The sequence below is a fragment of the Barbatula barbatula genome (assembly GCF_947034865.1).
Source record: "Barbatula barbatula genome assembly, chromosome: 3".
Classification (NCBI taxonomy): Eukaryota; Metazoa; Chordata; class Actinopteri; order Cypriniformes; family Nemacheilidae; genus Barbatula; species Barbatula barbatula.
In genome coordinates this window covers 16,896,746-16,923,908 of record NC_136764.1, presented here as the reverse complement: position 1 = coordinate 16,923,908, position 27,163 = coordinate 16,896,746, and the positions used below count along the sequence as shown (strand labels likewise).

Here is a 27,163-nt window from a genome sequence, read left to right as displayed (position 1 = left end):
CCAATGTATTATGGGAATATGAAATAATATAAATGAATAAATACATACCATTTTGGGGCTTATGTTTATACATATTTTAAAATAGTTTTTGAAGATGCACCATCAATGCCACAGTGTACCGCAATTGCTTTACCAGGGTGTGACCACGATACATTTTTGAAGGGGCATTATGCTCTTGTTTACAACTAAAAATGTTAAATATTGTATATAACTCCTCGCACTGATCTCTCGTTACGTCCTCCGGTGCAGTAGGTGGCAGTATTGACACTTATAAAACCATAGCGTTGTATATCCAATCTCGCGAAGAACAGCTCGTTAATGGCTATTCCTGGCAGTCCTATGTGGACCGATTGTCCAACGCTGCCGGGCGTGTTGGTGCACTAGAGTAACACATATCTCAAAGCTCTACTTGCCTAGCAGCTTGACAGCTTTATCATTCAGCGATGGCGGCGAGTGCCAAGCGAAAACAGGAGGAGAAGCACCTGAAGATGCTTCGGGAGATGACCAGCCTGCCTCCCAATAGGAAATGCTTTGACTGCGATCAGCGCGGCCCGACCTACGTTAACATGACAGTGGGCTCGTTTGTGTGTACCACCTGTTCTGGAATATTGTAAGTTTATTACCGCAAGCCATTCTCATTCAGACAGATGGTAGAAGAACATGTTTTCCTCCCTGTATCATGACTGTGTGTAGGCACACGCCTGTAACCCCTCCCATCTGAAGGATCATCTGCAGAATCTGTACCGATTGCTTCTGTAACATCCTCATAGCATCTGCTTGTATGAACATATGGACAGACTAGCCCAACCTCATACTCGCGTTATTGTAAGACATTATTGTGAATAGAAATGGTGTGGTTTTGTAAATATGCTTTATTGCAAGTGGAGAGCTGCAGTAATTGTGTGTTCATTCTTTTATTAACGTGTGACACACCCGTCCAAACATTAGAGCTGCTAATGTGTATACAAAGATTATGCAAAAATATGCAATGCTCATGAAATAGGATAGTCTCAATAGCGTACTCTTAGTCAAGTGATGTAGCCCCATTTTGAGTTTAATTATTTATTCTTGATAAGCTACTTTTACTTATAACATTTTTCAACTTTTAGTAAGAATGTGTTGTTCAATGTCATTTTATGTGCATTCCAGACGAGGACTCAACCCTCCACACAGAGTGAAATCCATCTCAATGACGACTTTCACGCAGCAGGAAATCGAGTTTTTACAAAAACACAGCAATGAGGTAATGCACACTTGAAATGTTACTTTAGGATATATGAACCTGCTAAGGTCTAAGTAGTCTCTTCTGTTTTGCCTAGGCTTGCAAACTCATCTGGCTTGGGTTGTATGATGATAAGAGTTCTGTGGTCCCTGATTTTCGTGAACCTCAAAAAGTCAAAGAGTTTCTTCAGGAGAAATACGAGAAGAAGAGATGGTAAGGTGTTTCTGGTCTGATCCATTTCTTTTGGTCTTTTTTGTGTTTGGTTGTAACATATTTTGCTTTGTAACTTACTGATGCTCAGTACAAATATTGAATAACCCGAAATTCTTTTGGGAGAACAGACCATCTTGAATTATTACTTGAATAACACAAGTGACTAACTTATTTCAAACATACATTTTGTGTGTTATTTTGTGTGTTCTCAAATCGCATACTATTCATCAAAAACGTAGGAAGTGGACAGAATTTTCTTTTATTACAAGCATATGTATTTATGAATTGATATAAAGAAAAATTATATGAAGTAAATATAGTTAATCAGACAATTATCTTTACAGTTTGTTAACTTAATAATGCAGTTATTGCAGTAACAGTTAACTGCGTACATTATTTACTTATAAATGGAAAAATTTCGGGTTGGCTTACAGAACGGCTCTTATTGTTCCTGTCATTTACAGGTATGTTCCCCCAGAACAAGCCAAAGTGATAGCTTCTGTCCAGGCCTCAATATCTGGTTCATCTGCTAGCAGTACCAGTAGCACCCCTGAGGTTCTTCCCCAGCCTCTTAAAACCCTACATCTTAACAAGACTCCATCCAACCAGGTAACTTCACACCAAAGTCTTCTGCACCCAAGGATCTGCCTTTGTTTGATTCTACTCTAGTCACTAACACCAGGCTGTGCCACAGTTGACTGTCTTTTAGATTTGATTTAGCATCTTTGAGATTTTACATCTCGTTTTGTTTTCACTGTCCATAACTTGAGCTTGAAATATCTCTTTCAGTCTCCAGGGACCAGTCGTGTTCAGGCCCATTCTGCAGGACAGGAGAAGAAGTTTGACCTCCTGTCTGACTTGGGTGGAGATATCTTTGCTGCCCCTCCAGCTCAAACTGCCAGTTCTTCAAACTTTGCTAATTTTGCACACTTTAACAGGCCCTCAGGTAGGAACAAATGCTAATTGCAGACAATGTGCTTAGGTTAATGTGAAATCAAAATGGACCCATTGACATCTTAATGTCAGTCTTGTTGTGAATCTTGAATCTGTACTACTATTGTGCATGATTTCTGCCAATTCACCATGTCTTGAGCTCAGTGTCTGTTGTGCAGCTGCTTACCTTACCATGTGTCGACACCACAATTTCAGGCTCTCACTTTTATTTTCATCATCACTTTTATTTTCATCATCATCAGTCTCTGTCATTAATAAACTTTGTTCACCCTGTGCCGTATGTAGCACAAAATAATTCCAGTACAGACTTTGCCAACTTTGATTCCTTTGGAACCGCCAGTGTACCTTCACCCCCCTCAAAGTCTAACCTTCAGCAACCCCACACAGGTACCACACTCTTCCCATCCATTGTGTGTTACATCACCCTCATGTTCTCATTTCCTGACGTGGTTGTTGTAGAATGGCAGCATATAAAAACATGCCAACATTGTTAGACGTAATTGTGTAAGTCTTGTTTTTATTATTCTGTGTGCTTGTATGGTTCATTCAGGAGGTGGCATGTCGATTCCTTCACTGCGTAATATGGCTCCTGGCCCACCTCAAAGCGGTTTATCAAGAGAGGACCGGTACGCTGCCCTGGCAGAGCTGGACAGTGCTCTCAGTTTCTCAACTTCAAGCGGTGGACCACCAGGGTAAGCAATTGACCCTTCGCAAACCCTGCCCCCCTTAGTTCCTGTTGCCATGTCTGACAAGCTTTTGGTTTCAGCCATGCACTCCCTGGGGAAATAGTGTAGAATTTTTGCTGATTGCAGACAGCAAGGTCTGCAATGTGCATTCGAGGGATACATTCCGGATTTGAGATAACTAACAATAATTATACCTTTATTTGCGTCCACACTAGCAGACGATGATGTTTTACGTTAATTCTCAACTCGCACGATGCAGTAGGCTACTACTGTCACACAATTGAATGAATATCTAACCTAAATGTGGTGTATTTAGTGTTTATATTTACTGCAGAATTTGTGGTTGTCAATTTTAAAAGAGAGTAACTTCGGGCAGAGTTTGGGTAGTCTGTGATCCTTCTTTGTGAAAACGAAAGTAACCTTTAAATATTAGTTTAGTACAGAAAAGGATATCAGTCCATCAGTGTCCTAATCTTTATTTGTGTTAAATACAACAAAACGCAGCACTGCTGATGCTTTACGACTTCATTGCTGAAAACGTCTTTCCTTTAAAATGTCACTGCAAATGCTGCTCTCTGAAGGTGCACTGATCACAAAGCTCTAATACGCCAGGTTTGTCGGACTGGTTTGTTTGTCGGACAAAATGGCGGTCAATCACGGGGGCACATAAAATCGGCCTTTTGATTGGTCAGAATGCCTGTCAATCAAATTGCTTGCGAAGGGTCAATTACAGTACAGGTTAATTCCGTGTCAACTCAACCAGAGACCTCGGCTCAAATATTTTATTTATATTTTTACAGAAGCAAGACCAACATCAGTAGTGATGAAAGGCAAAAAAATTATATGCCACCGATGAATAGTTATTAAGTAATCAATTCGTTTGTAGAGGGAGGTAAAAATGACAATTTTCACTGTAAATGTGGAGCCATATTAGAAAGAAATATGCCAGGATCATTATAAAATTTTTACACAGAGATGAAATCTGTTCATTTTAGCTATTCTTGATGCATTTTATGTCAATGGAGTACGCTCAAATATGAAGAAAGGGCATTTTGTATGTTCTTTTTACAAAATGTGCATGCCTTTAACTCCAGAACCGTTAAAGACACCCCTAATGTCCTTTTAGAGTCTTGTACTTGGCCAACTTGTCTTTTTGGAACTACATTTTTAAAGCCCTATAGGGTTCAGTCCGAGAGATGTCAGGATCTAAATGTGGCTTCATGAGAAAACAGTTAAAATGGACACATTTCCTGTCATCATAAACTAAATGTGGGTCATTAAAAAAAATCTGCCACTTCATTTCTTTTAAATAATGTTGAAACTAGAAATGTGTCCCTTTTCCTTTTATTTAAACAACCATTTCAGTGTCTTTTTGGCACTGAGTTACTGTTAAAATGTATCGGGTTAAGGGGCATTAACTTGCTCTGAATAGTTTCTTTGAATAATAGGGTTGCATACATGTCAGAGGTGGTTAAAAATGTACCGAAATGGGTTTCAGAATGAAATGTGATAAAATGGCTCTATAGTGCCACCTACAAAATGTCAATAAACAAGCCCTCTTGCTACGTTTCATGTACCTGCATGATATTTGGAAAATGCTTAATTTTTGAGCAGTCACCATTGGCATAAAATGGATTGCTAAAATTAATTGATTTACTTACAGATATACCGATCTCTGTGTAAAAATAAAATTATTTCTCATATATTATATTTCTCATTTTATACACCCTCTAATGTGGCTCCAAATTTCAGGTGAAAAATTCATTGATTACTTAATAACTATTCATCTGTGGCATTTCATTATTTTTAAACAGACTCCAGATGTTGGTCTTGCTTCTGTAAAATAAAATTGAGCTGGGGCAATATTAAAAATTTGGTTGATTTGACAAGTAATGACCCCAGAGCATTCTTTAAACTTTACTCTTAGTATGTTTATGTATATATTTCTTTTCTGTGCGTGCTCTACTCTGGATTGCAGAAGTGTGTTTGGAGGTGTGCCAGGACCAGCTGCACCTCCAAACCAGCCCAACATGCAACAGGGTTTTGCAGGTAGACATCAGCAAACATTTTAGTATGTTTAATGTACTGTTACTTGAGTGTATCATTTGTGCTCAACACATTCTTTTGTGCAGCTGCTCCTTCCACAAACCCATTTGTGGCTGCTGGGATGGTTCAGGAGACGATTTGCACGAATCCATTCCAGACCAATGGAAGAGCGCCTGCCCCAGGTAAAACGTAGCCTCCGTCAGGTCAGCATGCTCTTTATGTGTCTGTCCATTTAAGGAATGAGCAGATGAAACATGCTACTCCTACTCTGGTCTCCCTTTATGTACACTAGCCTCATTTGGCACTGGCTCCATGAGCATGCCAGCTGGCTTTGGGAACTCGACCAGTTACTGCCTGCCAACCAGTTTTAGTGGGACCTTCCAGCAGCAATTCCCTGGCCAAGGTCCCTTTCCCCCACCTGCAGCCTACCACCAACAGCCCAATGGTATGTGAGACTATAATTTGTGTTTTTGTGAGTGTAAGTTGACCCAAAACCCCAGCGGCTTATGTCTTTCTTTTATGCATAATTTTAAGTCATGAGAAAGGCTGTGTGTGGATTGTATCAAGCATCTCTTCTTGTGCTTTTTGCTTTCATGTGAGTTTTGATGTTGCATGATGTTGGAGTAGCAGGTTCAGTGCTTTAGCAGTAAAGTCAGTATTGAACATTTGTTAAGATAATACACCAGCTGCTTGGGATTGTTTCTTATATGGTGCTTTCAGGTGGTTTTCCTACCTATGGACAGGCCAAACCTATGGGAAACTATGGTCAGGCGGTCACCGGGCCTGGGATTTCCAGCAACCCTTTCATGGTGTGTTCCTCATTGGCTCAAAATGAATATGAGTGGGAGAGATGTTAGTTATTCATTGCTGTGGATTTTCACAACTAAGTCTATAGTTCCTTATTGACATTTAGTAAATTACCATTTGAGTTATCATTTGTAAGAATCAAGCTGTATTTTCAATTCGTGATATTTAATTATGGTTTCACATATATTGTCTTTATGGTCTTTTTTCATAATTATGCTTAAATTTGTCTTTTCAGGGTGGAGGCCCAGCAGGAACATACCAGACAGGAGGTTCTTCCACAAACCCCTTTCTCTAAAGCGCTTTTTATGCCACACCTCAGAGTTATGCACACATTCCGCATCACCAATCCTCTAAAACATAATGTCTTCAGTATTCACTGCACTGGGTCTTTGACATTTCTATAGAAAGAGCTGTGAATATGCAGATGATGGTGTTTTCCGTCTGTTTATTCTGTTGGACAAACATTGTTGGAATCGATGCAATTGTCCTTCCTCATTTATGCCTTTGACTCAATAAGTAATGTTTATGCCTAGAAAGTATGCTCCTCGTTCATATCAGCATTTGTAATCCTTTGAAAAAAACATGTTATTCACAAAGGGAAACTGTGACAGAACCGAAGAACAAAAGTTTGTCTAGAGATGCTGTGGTTAGCTGTCCAAACAACAGAGTTTGTCTTTAGAATCAGCTCAAGCAGAAATGTTATTTTCTGTTGAGGGGGAAACATGGGAAAATATACGTCGCTAATTGCCTCAAGGAGGTAAGGAACACATGGTTTTGGATTAAAACCTCACACCTGTTTTAAGAGCAGAGGAGCTCAGCACAAGCGGGTTTGTAGATAAAGCAGGTGTCTACAGCACAACAGGACTAAATAGATGTAAGTGGTAGAAAAAGCTTTTTTATGATCTGCCCTTAGAGTTCAATAGCTGCACCTTGAAAAATTGCAGGTCTGACCTCCATCAATGGCTTTTGGACCACATCAAAAGTTACCATTACAGGTATACAAGTTAATGTGTACATATATAAATATATGTATAAAATATTAAATGATTTTTAACTACTTTGTTATATGTGTCTGCAGTTTTTAGTTGTTTCTTCAGTAAAAATACTTTTTCCCCAAATAATGGACATATGCTGTAAACCAAAATGTATTGATCGTTATATTGTTCTGGCTGAATAATAGTCTGTTAGTCAAGGCCAAAATATTTTATTAAATAGGATGCTTAGAGAAACATCCTATTAAAAGTGAAAGAAAAAACACCATTGAAATATAGCTGCAAGCAGCGATGATAGCAATTCTTGTTTCCCAAATTTTGCTGTATTAATGGCAACACGGTTCGCATGGGTGTTGGAAGAACAGAAATGTGGGTCCTTTCCCAGAAAACAATTTACAAGTTTGTACAAATGTACAACACGTGCTCCTAACATTTTCACATTATAATTATCACAGGCATTTATTTTCAACAAAATGAAAAGACATTTGAAAATGGCAAGCAGATGTTTAATTATAAAGTGTATGGTAAGGTTAGTATGGAGGTCTTTATTGTGACAGTTAGTTGGCATCCATTTCATGATTTTTGTAATATAATAATGTACCCTCTGTTATTATTGTATAACGTACAACAACACAAGAAATACTGTCAAAATGGAATTGAGTTCCGTCAAAATCCGAATCGTTATAATTAAAACAGATGGAAAAAGTGAACCAATCATAGTTACACTTAGTTTACTTCGACACAGCGCTTATCAAATACCATATTGTGTTTGCATGAGCAATTATATTACATCTGTGCATGATAACTAGTTTTATCAATCCTTAAAAATTAAAAAAGTTTTTCGATCCAACAAAGGTTTTTAAAATCCTTATTGATGTCTATACGTTTCCCCATTTGAAGTAGTAATTTCATCCGTTTAAATCTGGTGAAAATATGAGTAAAATACAATAGGCCTATATGAAGTGCGCGTCCATTATAAAGAGAAACGATATACATTAATCATGATGCCAACATGCCTTTATATTATAAATAGCTGGCACCGTGTTTTATTAACAGTAATGTTTAGTATATGACGAGTATTAGAAGATCTCGTTAGCTGACACGAACTCGTTTCGACTTAATATCGCCACACTAGCGACGTACAGCTCGACCGTGTGACAGTTGAATGTGCGAATATTCACAAAATACATAGAAACGCGTTGTTTTAACACAATTTCTTTGTACGTTATTGATCCATTGATCATGGTTGTTGTCAGAGCATGAACCTAAATTAACGACGGTCGGTGTGAAATCACGTTTTGGTGGCTAAAGAACGCCGTTGTCATGGTTACGTGTCAAACGAGGTTAGTAATGGCGAGCTTGCTTGGGAAAACTCTGTTTGAGATCGGAGGACAAGGTCACGCACCTATCAAGGACTATTTTCACTTTGAAATCACACGATCTGAGGTTTGTTCATGCGTTCAAAATATTATCTTTCTGAAGTGTTACCGAAGATATCCTTTGCATTTAATGCATTAGCTCGATGAGCAAAATGTTTTAAAAATATATAGTAACTGTAAGAAAAAGGACACCTGCTTGAAATGTGTTACATTGCTCAATGAATTAAATAGTAAGAATTAGATGTTAAGAAACTGTTGTGGTAGTTAACTGTAGTTAATTGCGACTTAAATTACATTTATTTTAATTCACCCCTACCTCGATCAGGTCATTTGGAGATGGTGGAAGATTTCAATGAGATCAGACTGCAGGAACACAAGACCAGGAGAACTGAGAGAATCACACGTAGACTACATAGAAGACAGACATCTGCAAAGTAAGCCAAGTGCTAATTTTAGTCTAATTTTGGTTTGCTTGCTACTTCACTGAACTATTAAAATAGCTTCCAAATGTTGCTGGTTTGTTGTGCACAAAAATGAATGAACCGACGTTACTGATCCTCATTCAGGTCAAGTGGCCATGGTATTTGGTCCCCACATCTTGCAGTACTCCATACATTTATGCCAGGGCCAATATGACTACCTTGTACGACTCCCAAACTCTTTAATTTTCAACATCATGGCATATTTGAACCTTGACGACATTTCAGGCCTTTCACACACCTGCCGTAGGTTTAGAGAGGTAAGGACGACTGTAACTACAGCTTTTTTCTCCCTGCAAATCTGCTCTCTTATCAGTTGGATTACATTTAATATAATGATATATCCTTTTTCTGAAGGTGCTCATTGGTTAAATGTGTGGTTTATTCTTTCTACAGCTTTGTAACTCGGAGGAGTTCTGGGAGCAGACGGTGAGAAATCATTGGGGTGCTCTCACACCTTCAGTCGAAGCTTTGGCTAAGGATGTTGGCTGGAGGACAGTTTTCTTTACCAACAAACTGCAGCTGCAGATGCAGATTAGCCGGCGGAAGCAGAAGGAGAATCAGCCCTGTGAGGATACGGAAGAACAGAGTTGCCCTTCATTATCTTTCGAGGAAGATTTGAGTTGAAGACCTTGTTTAAAATGTTTACAGTAAACCTACTTGGTCAGAACCTATTTTACTTGATTCTGTCTATAGGCCTACTGCTTATGAACTGTGTACGGTCCTTTTTTTTACTTCATTAAACATCTGGCCACTCACCCCGTTTTGTGTGCTCATATCTAGAAAGATTTTGAACCAACATTGTTCATTTTAAATTAATAGTTTGCTGCTACTTTTCTCTAGATTTTAATCTGGTATGATCTTGCACTCTGAGAGGTTCTATTTGATATATATAAAGGTCTGACATTTTGCCAGCATGTGAAAAGAATATTTCCTGGACTTTAATGAGCTGAAACTGGTCTAGCACTGGTTGTTTCGTGCAAAAGCCAATTTTTGTCAATTGCAACCTATTGTATTTTGAGGTTTAGGATTTAAAGGCCCATGATGATGTTTGTTATGTTCAATAAACATTAGCATATTAACATTGCATTTGGTTTGTGTAATTAAAACGACTGTCAATGATAAAACTATTCCATATTTAGTTCTTTTTTTATATTTAATTTGTAACTTCATCTTAAAAAACTGTATAAAATATATTAAAAGATAATGATATAACCATGGCAACCCAGAAGATCCTTTAACAATCAATAGACATGCAAACTCAGATCACATACAGTATATTCACAATATAATTTCAATTGCTCATTTATAAGCATGTGGTTTAATCACACTCCACATGCACTCAGATTACTGTTGCATGGCTTTGTGTGACAGCATAGAAAATGACCATGCGTGAGGGGGGAGTGTTCGAAATCTGAGATGCTGTGACAAAACCGGTGGCTGCAGGTTAGACACTTCTCATCTGTGAATAAGCATACGAAAGACAGAGAGACACAGGGACAAAGACGAAGCAGTTTATTTTTGCTCAAATCAAGTGTAAGGAGAGACACAAATTCAATTTATCACACTAAGCAACAATGACTAACACCACCGCTCAGATAGATTTAGATCTGCTTCAAACAGGTGAGGGAATATTTCTATTTTTAAATAAAGGCATATCTTAAGGCAGTATGCTATGTAAGGAACACTTTTTTCAGCAGGTACAGCTGTTTAGCTAGTAACCTCTTCAGAGATTTATTGATTTCTGTTTTGCTTTTCTTGAGCACAGAATTGTCTCTAACCCTTGATCCACTGGACTCATTCAAATGACTTCACCCTGTTGAGTTATTGTTGAGTTGATTTGTCTGTTTGATAAAATGTTTTTTATTGCTGTAACTGAATTGATCATAAACAAAAACTTTCATTTATGTGAAGTACACTTCTAATAGTTTTCTTTACCTACTTAAAGTGTCATAACTTTTCACTTTCCACAGGGTTCAATAGCACCAGTCTAATTGAAGACAACAAGCTTTTGGAAATTGGCAAAGCCTTTGCCCATTCAGGAGCTTTCATTATCTCCGGTCTCTTCACCTGCCTCATCATAATGATTGTGCGGGACTCTTTGGAGTTGCGTGAGAACCCCCGCTACGTCCTGTTGTGTCTGCACTGCATTTGCGTGAGTGGCTTTAATATCATGGGTGCAGTGGTGCACAGTTTACGCAGCCTTCGCTGGCCGGTTTCTCGAATCGTCTGCTGGATCCTCTTTGACCTGCAGGTAGTGATGGCACGAGGTCTGATGATCACCCTCACGCTAATGTCTGTCACCACCTGTCTCTCTATTTGCCTGCCACTCCGTTACCCGGCTCTGGTCCAGCGCTACCGCCACTGGGTGATGCTGGCATCTTGTGCTCTTGCCCTGTTCAACCCCGTGGTGTTCACTGTCCTAGCCTGCGTACGCTACTCTTGGGACTACGTGATTGGATTGGACACAGAGTGCTCTACAGCTTTGGAAGGCACGGCTTGCATTGTTAGTGCTTTAATGCAGCTGTCATTGCTGATTATGCTTATCATCGGATGCTATGTGTTCATTTGCCTGGAGGCCTGGCGTGCTGGACATTCCACAAATTCTAACAGTAAGGGCCGCCGCACCATCCTCATCCACTGCCTGCAGATGAGCTTGCACATCCTCCCCTCTTTCATCATAATCGCGCGCCATCAGGAGAGACTTGCGGTGGCACTGGCACTTTTCATCCTCTTTTGCTCTGCACAGTCACTGAGTCCTGTGGTGTTTGGCCTGCGCTGCAAACAGCTCTCCGTGGAGATGCCACATCTCCTGCCCTCTTCGTGCATTCAGGGTATCTGTTGCCACATTGAGAGCACAGATAACTCCACCATCGTGACAGTAACTACTGCAGGCACTGGGGCAAGTATAGAGACAAATGTCTCTGCCTGCATGGCCACAGGCACCCTGTCTGCAGTTATCTCAGAGTGTGAGGAGGAGCAGATAGAGACTGCAGACGTCACAGAGGAAACATTGTAAGTGAGATTCAGATGGTGTTGAATACGATTCTTGGACAACAAACTGCCTTTGGAATAGAGTTTAACAGAGAGTTAAAGGAATAGTATTAAAAACTTTTATAATTTACTCATCCACATGCCATCTTATGCCCACGTCATCAAGGTATCTTCTTAAATGGTGGTCGGCGAGGCGAAGCAACATCAGCCACCATAGTGCTTCGAAAGGGGTGGAGTGAGCTGTTGGTTGAAATTCGCAGCCTAACCACTAGATGCCGCTAAATTTCATGCACCTGACCTGATGCATTTACCATTAACAAATACAACCTTATTGTAAAGTGATATCAGTCATCCAGGCGATCTTCTGAAGTGAAATAATACATTTGTTGAAATGAAGAAAGGAAGTCATATACATCTGAAATGGTATGAGGTTGAGTACATTTTGAGAGATTTTTTATATTAGGGTTAACTATTCCTTTAAGTCACAATCATACTGCACTGCATCTGTGAGGATGACCACCTGTCCTATTTGTAATATCTTATGTGTCGCTTGTATATACTGTATACCTGTTGTGTAAAACATTCATGGTATGCATCTTACTGTATAAACTGAACCCAGGTCAGTTCACTTCTGTCATCATTTACTAACCCTTGAGCTGTTCCAGATCTAAGTCACAATCATACTGCACTGCATCTGTGAGGATGACCACATGTCCTATTTGTAATATCTTATGTGTCGCTTGTATATACTGTATACCTGTTGTGTAAAACATTCATGGTATGCATCTTACTGTATAAACTGAACCCAGGTCAGTTCACTTCTGTCATCATTTACTAACCCTTGAGCTGTTCCAGATCTAAGTCACAATCATACTGCACTGCATCTGTGAGGATGACCACCTGTCCTATTTGTAATATCTTATGTGTCGCTTGTATATACTGTATACCTGTTGTGTAAAACATTCATGGTATGCATCTTACTGTATAAACTGAACCCAGGTCAGTTAACTTCTGTCATCATTTACTAACCCTTGAGCTGTTCCAGATCTGTATAAATGTGTTTTTTCTGCTAAACACAGAAAGATATTTGGAATAGTGCTTGTAACCAAATGGTTCTTGGCCACCATAGACTGATTTCACTCTGCTGCCATGTTGAAAACTGGAGGGACAGATAGACTACAATGGTTTTGACTGGGTGTTGGCTGGACAGGACTGTGTGTCGGCTGGACAGGACTGGGTGTCGGTGGCTGGGCAGCGCTCTCCAACGGCTGGGCAGCGGACTGGGTCACCGGGTGGATCGCCGGAGGACTCGCCAGTCTAGAATACCGGCTGGTTCACCGGCTAGACTACCAGCTGCGGAATCGGAATGGATGCTGGCGGCTGGGCAGGATTGGAGACCCTGGACTCCGGTCGGTTCATGGCGTAGGTCAATGCACCGTCGAAGTCCAACAGTCTCAATGTTCCCCTGTTGAACACCGCAGAGGAGGCGAGCCTGGCGAGAACGCACAGCCTCCATAGCTGCCTGCAGAATTGTTATGTCAGGAACTGGAAAGGGGAGAACCCACGTGCAGGCAGCAGTGTGCAGAAAACATAAAACTTTAATAATTATAAACAAAAATCCCACGATGGGGAGTAAATATAGGAACATAACCAAAAATACAAAACTTATAACAAAGGACTTCCCGCGATGGGGTAAAGTAATAAATAATAAACCGTCAAACACACCATCAAAACACAACCAGGAATATAATAGGGGAAGAGAATCCAACTAGGGAGCACGAGCAAACAGACAAGTCATACAAAACAATAACACAAAGGACAGCAGACACAAGGGCAGGGAATGAAAGACCGAAGGGAAGCTAACGAGAAAATGAGAGGGGTGCACAGGGGTGCTCAAACCTTGTGAGGCCATGGACCCCTCACAGCAATTATTTTCCCAAGGACCCCTCATAACTAAAACAGTATATGCTTACTACAATTTGTACTCTTAAATGCAATTGGGTTTTATTGTAACATTCACCCTCATTCACAACTTCAGACCTGTTTTATAAAACAGAAACACATTTCAATTTGAAACAATAAAGTAGCAAGACTGGCACTCTCACAACACAAACATTAAAATGATGAAGATTATAATAACAAGATTATTAATTACAAGAAAGAGATGATTCACCCCAAACCTGTATGAGTTTCTTTCCTCTGATGTACACAAAACAATATATTTTTAACAATATGGGAAATCAAACTGTTTCTGGTATCCATTAACTTTCAATTATGTTAAAAAGAAAAAAGCACAAGAAATATTTTGGTTACCCACATTCTTCAAAATATGTTCTTGTGCAGAAGAAATCAACTCATACAGGTTTGAAACAACTTGAGGGTGAGTAAATGATGACAGTAAATTAAGTGACTGACAGATTGTTGTGGTTTGTCACAATCATAACATCAGTGTTTTGTTTTAGTATTTCTGGATTTATGATTGTATTACAAATGTATTATCAGACACTGGGCTAATCGAATAAAGACACAAACATTGACAATAAAATATTTGAAAATGAATTCAAAACGATGATGGTCTAGTAATGAATTTTAGTATTTATTTATTTAATTTTAGTAAACAGGCTTTCGGTTCAAATGAACACATGGATCAAATTGTTTGATTATAATACAATTATTTTATTAGCTATTATTATCCTTTTATGTTGGCGGGTTGATGATAATTGAGATACTCTCAATTACGCCTGACTAGTTTTCCTTCTTTTTTAATCAAATCAAGTCAGTATTTGTTTTCACAATAACGTGACAGAAGCTTGCAATAAGGACATTTTTCTTATCATAACGTTTATGCATGATGTCCGTATGCTGAGAGTAGGCGGTATCTTGTGGGTGTTCATCAAATACTGCAAAAACAAAACAAAACAAAAGTTCTTACTAAGGCAGCCCATGCAACACGATGACCCTACTCTCCTATCGCAACTCACACTTCTTGCCAGGGACAGAAATGTATGAATTGCTTAACATCTTAATACAATAAGAATAGCACTATGTTGCGACCTAGTGGTGCAACTGGGTAACTACTACCTCACATGCATGACCTGTGTTATAGCAATTTAAAGATTACATATATTTTGCGGCTCCAAATTGTCTTGAGTTGAAGAGGGCTAATAATTGCTCTATTGGTCACAAAGGTTGCTGACCCCTGGTATATGATGACTCTTTACTCAGATATAAAACAAAAACATCTGTATCTTCATGTCACAGCACCTTTATGTGTTTAATTCATAAGAACATGTGTCTATCTCTCACCCTATCTCCTTCAGCGAATATGCCAATATATCAGCCATCCAATATTACACCAGGTGCACCACACAGGACAAACGTTTGTAGCCACCAATAGAACCCCATTAGCAGTTTTGCGTCAAACACCATCTGCGTAAGAAACACGATAGGTGATGGAGAGACAATGCATGCATACATTCAGCTAAAGGTAGAGAATTAAACAAAAGCAGATGTTTGTTTCATCCATATACATTTAGTCATTTAGCAGACGCTTCTATTCAAAGCGACTTACAAAGAGATCAGGGAGCAATAAGCGAAATGTTATACAATAATTCAATAGGTGTTAATACAAAGTTACTAGTTTCAACAAAAGCCTGACCAATACCTGTGGAGAGAAAGAGTTAGTGGGTTTTTTTATTTGAAGGAGAATGAGCGGGAAAGTGATTTACTGCCCTTATGAGAAGGCAATATATATATATATATATATATATATATATATTGCTGAACGCAGGGTTCTAGATGGAGTGTAGGAGTGTGTGACGGTATACCGGTGCAGATCCAGTTATAGTCCTGTAGGAAAGCATCAGTGACTTGAATCTGATCCGGGCTTCAACCGGTAACCAGTGGAAAGAAAAGAAAGGGGTGTCACATGAGCCCTTTTGGGCTGTTGAAAGATGAGGCGTGCGTTTTGAACCAGCTGGAGTGGTTTGATAGCCTTTGCAGGAAGACCAGCATGGAGAGCATTGCAGTAGTCCAACCTTGAGATAAAGGGCCTGGACAAGTAGTTGTGCTGCATGCTCAGTGAGATAGGGTCTTACCTTTCTAATGTTAAATAAAGCATATAGGCAGGATCGCGCTGTCTTTGCGAAGTGATCATTGAAGGACAGCTGTTCATCAAATATGACTCCGAGGTTCCTGGCTGTTTTGGAAGGAGTGATTGTGGTATTGCCAAGTTGGATGGTGAGATTGTGTTGCACCGTGGGATGTGCCGGAAACACGAGTAGTTCTGTCTTGGCAGAGTTCAGCTGGAGGTGATGCTCTTTCATCAAAGCAGAGATGTCTTCTAAGTAGGCTGTACTGCGAGCTGCTACAATGGTACTGTCTGGGTGAAACAAGATTTTTGGGTGAACTACCCTTTAAAATGATGCATTAACTTTTCCAGGGTAAACTATGACAAGCAATTATCAATCATGAAATCCAAACATGCTGCTTCTACACGTAAGGGTCCAAAACTTAAAAGCAAATGCATTTAAAACACATCAAGAGAAATACAGAATCATATAAAACACTAACATTTATATTTAGGCATTAGGCGTGTTTTGTTTAAGGGATCTTCTACACTTGATAAATTGTGTTTTCCTTGTCTAACTTTTATTTGTGCTCATAATAATACAATGATCCCATAGAGGGCAGTATACCTTATGACATGATACAACAACATCAGGACTGGTCTTTAGCATGGGCATTACATAGCTGTCCAAAAACAAAAGATGGAACAAACAGACTAACAACAACAGGCGAACACAAATGCTATTTTTCGTACAAAAAGAAATGGCATTTAGCATACAACAAACATGTATTAAGATCTCACATTCTCCAACGGAATTCCCCATGTTTACAATCAAGAAGGATGCTGTTGGAATTTGACTGCACAAAACACGCCACATGCTGACAACCAGCATTTGGTAATTTTAACAAAGCGGGCAGGTGGTGACAAAGACCATGAGGTAAACACTTGTTGTATCTTATAATTTGTGCAGGTGACCTGCTGATCTGTTCCGTACTTTGTGTTTGTGGGTTAAAAAAGCAGATGGGGGATTGTAATCTATTCTCTCCCTCCACCACTGCCATAATCCTCTTCAAGTAGGTGATCTTTATGTGAGACAAGGCAATCCTTGAAGAACAGAGATAGTTGCCTAGTTACATTTTACATTGAATCATTTAGCCAACGCTTGTTTAACTTAAAAAGTAAGGAAAACAATGAAGCAAGCAATAAAGAGAGGTTATTAAAGCAAAATTACTTAAATGACTTTAAGAGCTGTTATATGTTCTTGTTCTGCTTGTGTTTCTTAAGGTTTTCAGACAAAAGATAATCCATTACAAAAGTATTACATTATGTTTACGAGACCACCCCTCAATCTTCTTTCAGAAAAAATTTGACAACTTTCTTAGTTTTACAACACAAATTTATTTTCATTACAATACCTTCATTGTTGTTATTTTTGTATCGATCTATCACAATAATTGACAAATTTCATGCAGTAAATGTGAATGAAAATGCAATAAACTTAATATTTTAATAGAAATTATGAATTTAACTTAAATTTAAGACCATAAAATCATTTTCATTTTTGTTAAGCCGATTTACACAGCATGAAAAAAAGTTTAAGGCTTTTAATTTGAAGTGAAAGTCACCACGAAATCAATACTAACTATTGTTATTTTTACTGTATATTGGAATATTGTAGTGTCTATTATACTTTTTCATGTGCCCCCTTACATAAAAACATTTCTTCTCTGCATGACAAAGTCTTTGTGCAACGGTGAACTACTGTATATTGACTGTTCAATGGGCAGGCTTCCAACAAAACATACATTTTTTAATTGGTCTTTTCATGTTAAATCATCAAACTTGACGCATTCAAATTGGGACTACATGAATTGAAAAGTTTCAAATATTAATTTATTTTCTTAATGTGATGAATAAGTCAAGATGAATGAGAATAACTAGTGCCTGTTATTTGATACTTGAATAAAAAATCAAAATAAGTAGCCTACATAAAAATAATGTAAACGATCTTTGCTGTAGAAACATTTAAGCGATAGCTTAAAATTCGGTCACCATTTACTCACCATTTACTCACCATTTAGCATAGTAGGCCAAATTAAAATAGTAGTCTGTCATGATTCTGCCTTCTCTTGTCTTGATTTTCTGGTCTAGGGGCAGAATCATGACAGACCCACGTGTTTTATGTGGAGAAAAGCTTTATTGTCAATCTGGACTTAATATGCATTCTCTCCAGTCTCGGCATTTGGCCCCGCCCCTCTCGTTCCTAGTATAGCTTTCCTCCTGTGTCTCATTCCCCACACCTGCCCATCGTTATCTCCTTTGTTAGTCTCCCTATTTAATGCCCTCTTGTCTATTGACTAATATTGCTCGTTCGTTGTACTTGTTACCCTGTTCAAGAAGCCTTGTTACATCGTCCTGACGTGTTAAAAATATATTCTAGTCTTTGTGGGTTTTAGTTGAGTTCTTGTTGAGTGTGTTTAGTTATCAGTTTATCGTGTTTGTTATCATGTACTCTGTTTTGTTACCCCTCGCGGGTTTTCTGTTTATATATATATATATATATATATATACACACACACACACACACACACACACACACACATATATATATATACACACACACACACACACACACACACATATATATATATATATATATATATATATATATATACACACAAACACACACACATATATACACACACACACACACACACACACACACACACACACACACATACATATATATATATATATATATATATATATATATACACACACACACACACATATATATACACACACACACATATATATATATATATATAATATATATATATATATACACACACACATAAATATATATATATATATATATATTAAAGTCCTGGTGTTAACTCCTTCATCACACTGCCTGCACTTTGGTTCTTCCTCCACACGTTCCACGATCACGACAGTAGTCAAGGGTGTCCCAGAACTGTTTGCTTTCCTAAATTCTTCAAACTATCTCATTATGTGTTCAACACAACAAAACAAATATAGGCTACTAAAGACTTTTCTGTATTGTAGTGAATGATTTCTCAGAAATGAAAAATCAAGTGACAAATTCAATTTTAGGATGAACATCTGAGGGAAACTTCCTATTTTAATGAAACACCTTTGAACAATAAATTGTTCCTCTACATGGGCACTTGCCCTTTAACTTGTTATTTAGTGCATATTCAGAAAGGAAGAATGGTTTTGTGTGAATAATTACATGAGGCAATTAGTTTATTATAATTATATTAGGGAAACATACTTGTTTGTTTATGTTTCAGTTTATTCCCTTTTTGATAATCTGCAGGCAGTGCTTTACCTTTTGCATTTTGAAATAAACTATTATTACAGTTAATGGCAACTGCTTAAAGTAAAAACTAATAATTACCTCTAATTACCCCTAAAATTCAAGTCTAAAGTAGAATGAAAAAACTGGGAAAAAACAGAGAAAGACATTTTAGCAAATGTAATGTTATTTGACATATCCTTGATAAAGTCAGCAGTCATTTGATCTGTTCTTTTACACTGTACTTGGTCCGGCGATAGAACATTAGCTGTTGGCCTGTGAACAACAGAAGAAAGTTTTAGTGCATCTTGCTGCCCTCAGCAATTTGTACACTTCATGTTGAGCTGTTAGCTCGCACACTTTTGCTCCTCTCATCGTATCACCATTTATGTTTAGACAACCGAGCCCTATGGGCAACCATCAGCTACCACTCTGCCTCTACCTAAATATGGTCAGCCCTAAAGCTTCTTAGCGGGAGAACCCTCTTATAAGTTCCTTTCCTTGAATAGAAGCTGAGTATAGACCACACAAATATACTTAGTGAAAATCCCTTGCAGGTATTTAATTCTGAATAAGTAATTACTAGGTTGTCTAGGTCCGCAGGTGCGTAAGTCTTAGAGGCTCATTCGTGCCTCGTCTTTGAAGAGAGTTGCACACACAAACGCACTGACCGCTGGCTGAGAAGCATCCATTTCTCAGGGACAAGTAACCCACCACTGCCGCCAAAATGTGTGACATGGGGGGACTCGATAACTTGGTGGCCAACACAGCCTACCTGAAAGCCCAGGGGGGAGATGACAAAGAGATGAAGAAACGTCGACGAAGTCTGTCTCTTCCCAAGCCGGAGCAGTGCGCAGCACTCAGGACAAATCTAGAGAAGGACTTTGACTCCCTCTGCGAAAAACAGCCCACAGGAAAGCGTTTCTTCCGCCAATACCTCGATCAAGGGGGACCTGAGTGCGTTGCTGCGGCTGAATTTTTGGATGATCTGAATGACTGGGAATTGTCTGAGGGTGCTGCCAGAGACAAGGCCCGTACAAATATCACTAATAAATTCTGCAAGGATGGTTCCAAGAGCTTCCTTGCCTTCCTGACTGGAGATGTATCAACAAAGTGCAAGGCAGTTACTGACAAAGATTTCGAGGAGGTGATGGGACTGGTGAAGGATGCCACCAAAGAGTTTCTCAGAGGCAAACCATTTACAGATTATCAGGAAAGTCAGTTCTTTGACAAGTTTCTGCAGTGGAAAGAATATGAGAAACAACCCATCACTGAGAAGTACTTTTATGAATTCAGGACACTTGGAAAGGGTGGATTTGGTGAGGTAGGTTCTTTTCACAAAATTAAAAAGCTATGCTTTTCTCTACATATATTAGTAGAAAATATATAATCTTTCAAACTGACTGTGGCCGCTGCATTTCATTCCAGGTTTGTGCGGTCCAGGTGAAGAACACCGGCCATATGTACGCCTGCAAGAAACTATGCAAAAAGCGTCTGAAGAAGAAACATGGTGAGAAAATGGCCCTGCTGGAAAAGAAAATCTTGGAGAAGGTCAACAGCCTGTTCATCGTCAGCCTGGCTTACGCTTATGAAACCAAGACCCATCTCTGCTTGGTCATGAGCTTGATGAATGGAGGTGACCTCAAGTATCACATCTATCACATTGGCGAGAAGGGCATTGAAATGGATCGGATCGTCTATTACACAGCTCAGATTTGTACCGGGATGCTGCATCTACATGCCATGGACATTGTGTATCGTGACATGAAGCCTGAGAACGTGCTTTTGGATAGCCTGGGTCAATGTCGTCTTTCAGATCTTGGTCTTGCTGTGGAGATTCCGGTTGGAAAAACCATCACCCAAAAAGTAAGTTGATCCTCTTTATTCAAATAAGCCAGAGAAGACAATGCAAGCTGTACTACTATACCACATTTTAAAGAAAAAAAAGACCTGGTCAAAATTGTAACTGAACAAAAATGAATTAAAATTGGCGGTGATGAAAATGAATCATTTACATTTATTCAAAGCAAATCATCTATGAAAAACATTAGATGATGTTAAAAATAAGGCTTAAGCAAAAATGTCAAATTAGTTTAGCAACAAAATATATAATTGAACCAGCATATTCAGTTTAGTTTTGAATCAAACTTAGCCTAGCAAAAATACAAGTCAACTTTTGGGTTGAGAATAAACAAAAGTCTTGTTTAGTAAGTACTTAGAAAATCAATGTCAAAAACCTTTCCCTGATTGGCACAATTATAATAATGATTTATAAGTTGAGCTTAGACTAAGAAACTATTTTTGATGTCATACGACTTCAACCCATGTAAAGTTACCTGCAGAGATAGTGGCAAAACATACAGATTGTAGCTTTAAAAATATTAATAAATCATCATAAAGTGACCCAAAACTTTTAAACAGTAGTGTACAATCACATATTTACCAGCAAACATTAGTACATAACTCAAAATGTACTAAAAGAATCAATGTTTTCAGTCATTTTGGAAAGTCATTTTGTAAATATCAGTGCACTAGCCTTGTTCATCTCTAACATTGTAATTTATAAGAATACCATAGTGTTTGCATTATATTCTGTCCCTGTTATGTAATTCTAGGTGATCTTTGTTATTTTGAGCACAGCTACACCAATCGTGTGCAAACAGTCCCAAAAACAGCATAGTTATCCAAGACATGCACAGATCAATTAGCTGCAGTGTCCTCATCTGCACCTTTGGCTCAGTGTCTCTTTAAGCCCTTCCATTGCTGGGCCGCAGATGATTGAGGTTAAGAGAAGACTGCACATATCCATTAAAGGCTGTCATCATGTTGTAAGACTAAAAAAAGTTGTACTAACCCTATAAATATTGACATTTATATCACAGTCCAGCATTAGCTATGGTAAATGGACCAGATGTTAATAAGATTGCGAAATTTCTCATAACAGCAAGCTCCAAACTTGTTTTTACGAACAAACAGAGATGTGCAGAGCAACGTTTTGAAGCTGGTTACAGCTTCTCAGTTAAAGGTAGTTCAGGCGAAAATGAAAATTCTTTGAGCATTTAATCACCCTCAGATAGTTCCAAACCTGTATACATTTCTTTGTTCTGCTGAACACATAGGAAGAAATTTGGAAGAATGTCAGTAACCAAACTCATCCCCCATTGACTCCCATAGTATTTATTTCCTCACTATGGCAGTAAATGGGGGATGAGATCTGTTTGGTTACTTACATTCTACTAAATATCTTTCTTAATGGTTTGCCTCTCTATCGCCATCTCTTTTTGAACCATAAAATTGACTTGTGTTCAAATGAAGTTGAAGTCATCTTTATGCCATTCCAAACCTGTGCGACTTTCTTCTGCAGAACACAAAAGAAGACATTTTGAAATAACATTGACCTCCATTTTACAGACACAAACCCATTTCTCAAAATATATTCTTTTGTGTTCCACAGAAGAAAGAGTATACAGGTTTTAAACGACAACTATTCCCACATGATAAATATTATAACAGTGGAAAGCCAAACCAAACCCTTCCATGACTTCTGATGAATGATCAAATGTCAAAATGTGACAACGGCTCATGTGTTTACGTAAGCTTATTATGCAGTGCCCTTCTTTAGTCCTCAATGCAGGTTGAAGCCCAAGCTGAACCACCAGGGGTTTGGTTGGCTTTACACTCCTGATCCTCTTAGGACGAATTACACAAATCTGTCTCTGATCAGACTGCCAAAGGCAGATGTAAGCACTACATGTTGTACTGCACAAGTCTAGATATGATTAAAAATGTGCTTTCTGCTGTCATTTACATTCGCCCATATCCTAAGCACTTTTATTAGAGCCTTCTGTTTTCCAACGTTTTTCTATGTAATAACACAACCACACTAGCTACAACCTCAAATATTGTAAACTTGACATTGTTAAAATTAAGACATTAGCATAATGATGTGGCTATCATGCTAGCTTTGCTCATTGCAGTATGTTAGCCAATCACAATGACTCCTGCATAATCCTGCATAATCACTACATTTTAGCTTGATTGAGCCTAAGCCTGACAATTGCCACATCTTCTCTGCATTTATCACACAGTACACTTAAATTATCCATTTGAATTAACATTGTCTAAAAATACAACAGTTTCCCTCTCTTGTATACTGAAGTGGGTATTAGCTTCAGGGTTAAAAGAAGCGTATAGCCATTTATGAACGAATTCTGGTGAAAAAGATGCACATGTCCAGTGGAGCCGAAGAATGGCTATCTTTATATAAGTAGCAAGTCAAGTTCATCACAGTGGATCGGCACATGACTTCTGACAGGTAGTAAAGGATTACCATTAAGCCTCTTCCATCTGGCAAAGAAAGGAGCTGAGGTATATGGAATAGATAGGGTAAGAATGACATAAAATAAACTACTGTAGTTCTGGTAACCTGAAAGAGATAGTTTGCACACCTTCATGTCATTCCAAACCTTCATGAGTTTATATATTTTGAAAAACATTAGTAACCAAACAACATTGGACCCCATTGACTTCCATTGTTTGAAGACAAAACAACTGACAGATTTCTCAGAATATCTTCTTTTCAGTTCAGAGAAGAAAGAAAGTCATGAAGGTAAGTAAATGATGAAAGAAGTTTCATTTTTGGGTAAACTATCCCCATAGTAAACATATCTCACAAACATCCGATCCGTTCCTCAGAACCTTTCATACAATGGTGTGATTTTCAGTTTCATTGTGTTCTCATCTAACTACCAATTCTCCCAACAGAAATTACTCGTCAATTTGTTTAAGTCTCCTTCAGATCCTTTTTCCTCTGTGTACAGGCTGGAACGGGTGCATATATGGCACCTGAAATCCTGACTGAAATTCCGTACAGGACCTCGGTGGATTGGTGGGCTCTGGGCTGCAGTATCTATGAAATGGTGGCTGGCTACACCCCATTTAAAGGTCCCGAATCCAAGAAGGAGAAAGTGGAGAAGGAGGAGGTACAGAGGCGGATCATCAACGAGGAGCCAAAATATGAGCACAAGAACTTTGATGCCCCCACAATAGACATCATCAAGCAGTTCCTCAAGAAGAAAATGGATGAACGTCTTGGCTGCAAGTAAGCATTTCAATCCCTCTTAACCTAATGAAATTTTGCCCTGCCCTTTCAACAATGTGTATAACACTCACTGTTTTTGTAGGGGTGATGATCCCAGGAAGCACGAGTGGTTCAAGTCCATCAACTTTGCTCGTTTGGAGGCCGGCCTTATTGATCCACCCTGGGTACCCAAACCCAATGTTGTCTACGCGAAGGATACAAGTGACATTGCCGAGTTCTCCGAAATCAAGGGTATTGAGTTTGATGCTAAGGATGATAAATTTTTCAAGGAGTTCAGCACAGGGGCTATACCTATCGCCTGGCAAATGGAGATGATAGACACCGGACTCTTCGATGAGCTCAATGACCCCAACCGGAAAGAATCAGCCGGTGGCTCAGACGACGATAAGAAATCGGGTACCTGCACACTTTTGTGAGAGAACCAGCTAGCTTGGAATTCAGCAGCATATGGAATTCCTTTGAGTGACATCACAAATATTATTGACACCGTGCTCTGTGTTGAAGAAAAGTTAAGCATGGCTGGAATAAGATGGGACGTTAGTCAGCTTTAGCATAGAAGGTGATTCTTATTGGTTTGGATGCAGAGCCGCAGGGTCTGAGAAACACATATACCATCCATGATCAGCTTGAGCTTTGGACCAGACAAGGATTTTCTGCATTACCTTCATGTCTCATGAAGTAGTCAATATCCTATCCAACAGAGGGTGCAAGAAAAATTACCATTCCTTATTGAGAAGACTCTAGAAGAGTAGGCCTAAACAGACTTATTATGATGTATACGTAGCAATTAAATGTACCATGAGTGTGTGGTCAGAAGGCCGAGATGTCTGGATATACAAAGTTGAGTCCTCAGTAAGAAGCAGCTTTTGTTCCAAACACTTCTCGCCTTTGCCAAATAACAGTTTAATTGTGGATTAGTTCAGGGTGTACTAATACACAACCGGCACAAACTCAGAGTTCTTTATATTTGCATAAATTAATTTTATTGTGTTCAACTTGGATATAGGGATAACTACTAAGTTATCTAAAAAACAAATGTTATTGTCTAAAGTGTTAAATTTTTCCCTTTGTGAATGATTGGTATTACAATTCAGCAGAAATCTGTGCGCAGAGATTCTATGTGGGTCTGCCTGACACAGGCCTACAGATTAACTGGTACATTGTAACAAATGTGTTTTTATGAAAAGTGTTTGCCAGAGAGAAACTTGCAGTAACTCATGGCCTCTATGACTGGGATCTTAAATGCTGATTTGATAGCAGGGCTGTTCTGATAATGCACCTAGATTTTGAAATATTATTATGTGTGCATACACTATATACAGTTGTGTTCAAAATAATAGCAGTGTGTTTAAAAAAGTTCGTAAAGCTAAAAATCCTTATAATTGCTTTTATTTCAATACACAAATGCATTTGGAACACTGCACAATCTTTTCTAAATCAAAACATGAAGAAAAAAGTTTCAAATTTGTAATTACTCAACAGAAAGTGAAGAAAAAGGAATGTTAGGCTGTTCAGCCCAGGACGATTGCACTACAGACCACAATTCCTCTGTATTTCTTGGCTTTGCCTCAGAAACAGCGTTTTTGATGTCACCCCAAAGAATCCCCATATCATGATGCTTGCGCCACCATGCCTTACTGTCATCACAGTGTACTGGGGCTTGAATTCAGTGTTTGGGGGTCGTCTGACAAACTGTCTGTGACCCCTAGACCCAAAAATAACAATCTTGATTTCATCAGTCCACAAAATTTCTCTTTAGGCCAGTCAATGTGTTTTTTGGCAAATTGTAACTCTTCATCACATGTTGTTTTTTCAACAATGGGACTTTGCGGGGTTTCTTGCCGATAGCTTTCACATAGTGTCTTCTAATCATTACAGTACTCACAGGTAACATCGGCCTGTCTTTGATCGCCCTGGAGCTGATCACAAGTCTTTGCCATTATTCTTCGATCCATTCGAATGGTAGTTTTCTGTTTTCTTCCACGTCTTTCGGGTTTTGGATGCCAATTTAAATCATTTGATATAATTTTAGCTGAGCAGTCAATAATTTTCTGCACTTCTAATATGTTTTTCCCTCTCTAATCAATTTTTAAATTACAGTACGCTATTCCTCAGAACAATGTCTTGAACGACCCATTTTACTCAGATTTTCAGAGAGAAATGCACAGTACAACATTTGCTGCCTTCATCCTAAAATAAGGGCCCCTTGTTTGACACCAGTTTTTTCACAAAATGATTTACTCTCTAGTTGAACTTCACACTGCTATTATTTAGAACACGCCCATTTAAGTAAATGATTCAATTACACAGAATAAGCAACATGCATGTCATGACTGATGGTTTTCTATTACTCTACCACACCTACTAGTAAAATATTTGCCATACAGAAATATAATTTCTACCCCAAACAGTGACTGATCTTGTTAGTGATATTATTTTGAACATAACTGTATGTGATGTAAAATGGACCAAACGACCTTTCTGTAAATTAATAATTTGTTATTTTATTTCAGGTGTTCTGTTTTTACTGGTTGTGCGGTAGACTATGATAATTAAAATGTAGCCTAACTGTAGATACTTGAGAGTTTCTATAGAGATTCTAGGGACATTAATGCATTTATGAAAGTTCAATTAAACATCTATCTTTTACAGATTTCTTTTATATTTTCTTTGTAATGTTAGTGTTTATAAATAATTTGAAATCCGACAGCTTAAAATGATACTTCACCCAAAAAAATCATCATTTACTCACCTTTAAGTTGTTCCAAATGTGTATATATTTCTTTGCTCCGATGAACCGAGAGAATAACGCTTATAACCAAACAGATCTCAACACTTATTGACTGCCATAAGCATTATTCCAAATATCTTTGTGTTCATCAGAACAAAGAAATGTAGA

General features: G+C 38.5%; 4 protein-coding genes across 4 annotated transcripts; all 4 read left to right on the top strand.

Annotated features, from left to right (window-relative positions):
* Positions 1–278: 278 nt before the first annotated feature.
* Positions 279–6,983, top strand: agfg1b (ArfGAP with FG repeats 1b). The gene is made up of 12 exons (XM_079453513.1): positions 279–610; positions 1,150–1,243; positions 1,320–1,435; positions 1,900–2,044; positions 2,225–2,381; positions 2,675–2,776; positions 2,940–3,081; positions 5,054–5,124; positions 5,208–5,303; positions 5,414–5,566; positions 5,842–5,930; positions 6,164–6,983. Exons 1-12 carry the CDS (start codon positions 444–446, stop codon positions 6,221–6,223), a joined length of 1,392 nt encoding a protein of 463 aa, XP_079309639.1. The 5' UTR covers positions 279–443; the 3' UTR covers positions 6,224–6,983.
* Positions 6,984–8,243: 1,260 nt separating this feature from the next.
* fbxo36b (F-box protein 36b) lies at positions 8,244–9,899 on the top strand (the record flags this gene model as incomplete). The annotated part of the gene is made up of 4 exons (XM_079451640.1): positions 8,244–8,366; positions 8,625–8,733; positions 8,866–9,038; positions 9,175–9,899. 4 exons carry the CDS (start codon positions 8,244–8,246, stop codon positions 9,403–9,405), a joined length of 636 nt encoding a protein of 211 aa, XP_079307766.1. The 3' UTR covers positions 9,406–9,899.
* Positions 9,900–10,355: 456 nt separating this feature from the next.
* LOC306891575 (uncharacterized protein) lies at positions 10,356–11,797 on the top strand (the record flags this gene model as incomplete). The annotated part of the gene is made up of 2 exons (XM_079451941.1): positions 10,356–10,401; positions 10,752–11,797. 2 exons carry the CDS (start codon positions 10,356–10,358, stop codon positions 11,795–11,797), a joined length of 1,092 nt encoding a protein of 363 aa, XP_079308067.1.
* Positions 11,798–19,764: 7,967 nt separating this feature from the next.
* grk7a (G protein-coupled receptor kinase 7a) lies at positions 19,765–26,916 on the top strand. The gene is made up of 4 exons (XM_079453850.1): positions 19,765–20,487; positions 20,592–21,029; positions 23,984–24,264; positions 24,347–26,916. The coding sequence occupies exons 1-4, from the start codon at positions 19,891–19,893 to the stop codon at positions 24,678–24,680; spliced, it is 1,650 nt and encodes a 549-aa protein (XP_079309976.1). The 5' UTR covers positions 19,765–19,890; the 3' UTR covers positions 24,681–26,916.
* Positions 26,917–27,163: the final 247 nt, after the last annotated feature.

What these genes read in the sequence shown, in the direction of transcription:
- agfg1b (XM_079453513.1), top strand. Translation starts at nt 444, where the DNA reads ATGGCGGCGAGTGCCAAGCGAAAACAGGAGGAGAAGCACCTGAAGATG. An exon ending in ACAAGACTCCATCCAACCAG is followed by an intron (nt 2,045 to 2,224) that starts GTAACTTCACAC and finishes TATCTCTTTCAG; the next exon opens with TCTCCAGGGACCAGTCGTGT. An exon ending in ACACTTTAACAGGCCCTCAG is followed by an intron (nt 2,382 to 2,674) that starts GTAGGAACAAAT and finishes TGCCGTATGTAG; the next exon opens with CACAAAATAATTCCAGTACA.
- grk7a (XM_079453850.1), top strand. Translation starts at nt 19,891, where the DNA reads ATGTGTGACATGGGGGGACTCGATAACTTGGTGGCCAACACAGCCTAC. An exon ending in GAAAGGGTGGATTTGGTGAG is followed by an intron (nt 20,488 to 20,591) that starts GTAGGTTCTTTT and finishes ATTTCATTCCAG; the next exon opens with GTTTGTGCGGTCCAGGTGAA. An exon ending in GAAAAACCATCACCCAAAAA is followed by an intron (nt 21,030 to 23,983) that starts GTAAGTTGATCC and finishes CTCTGTGTACAG; the next exon opens with GCTGGAACGGGTGCATATAT.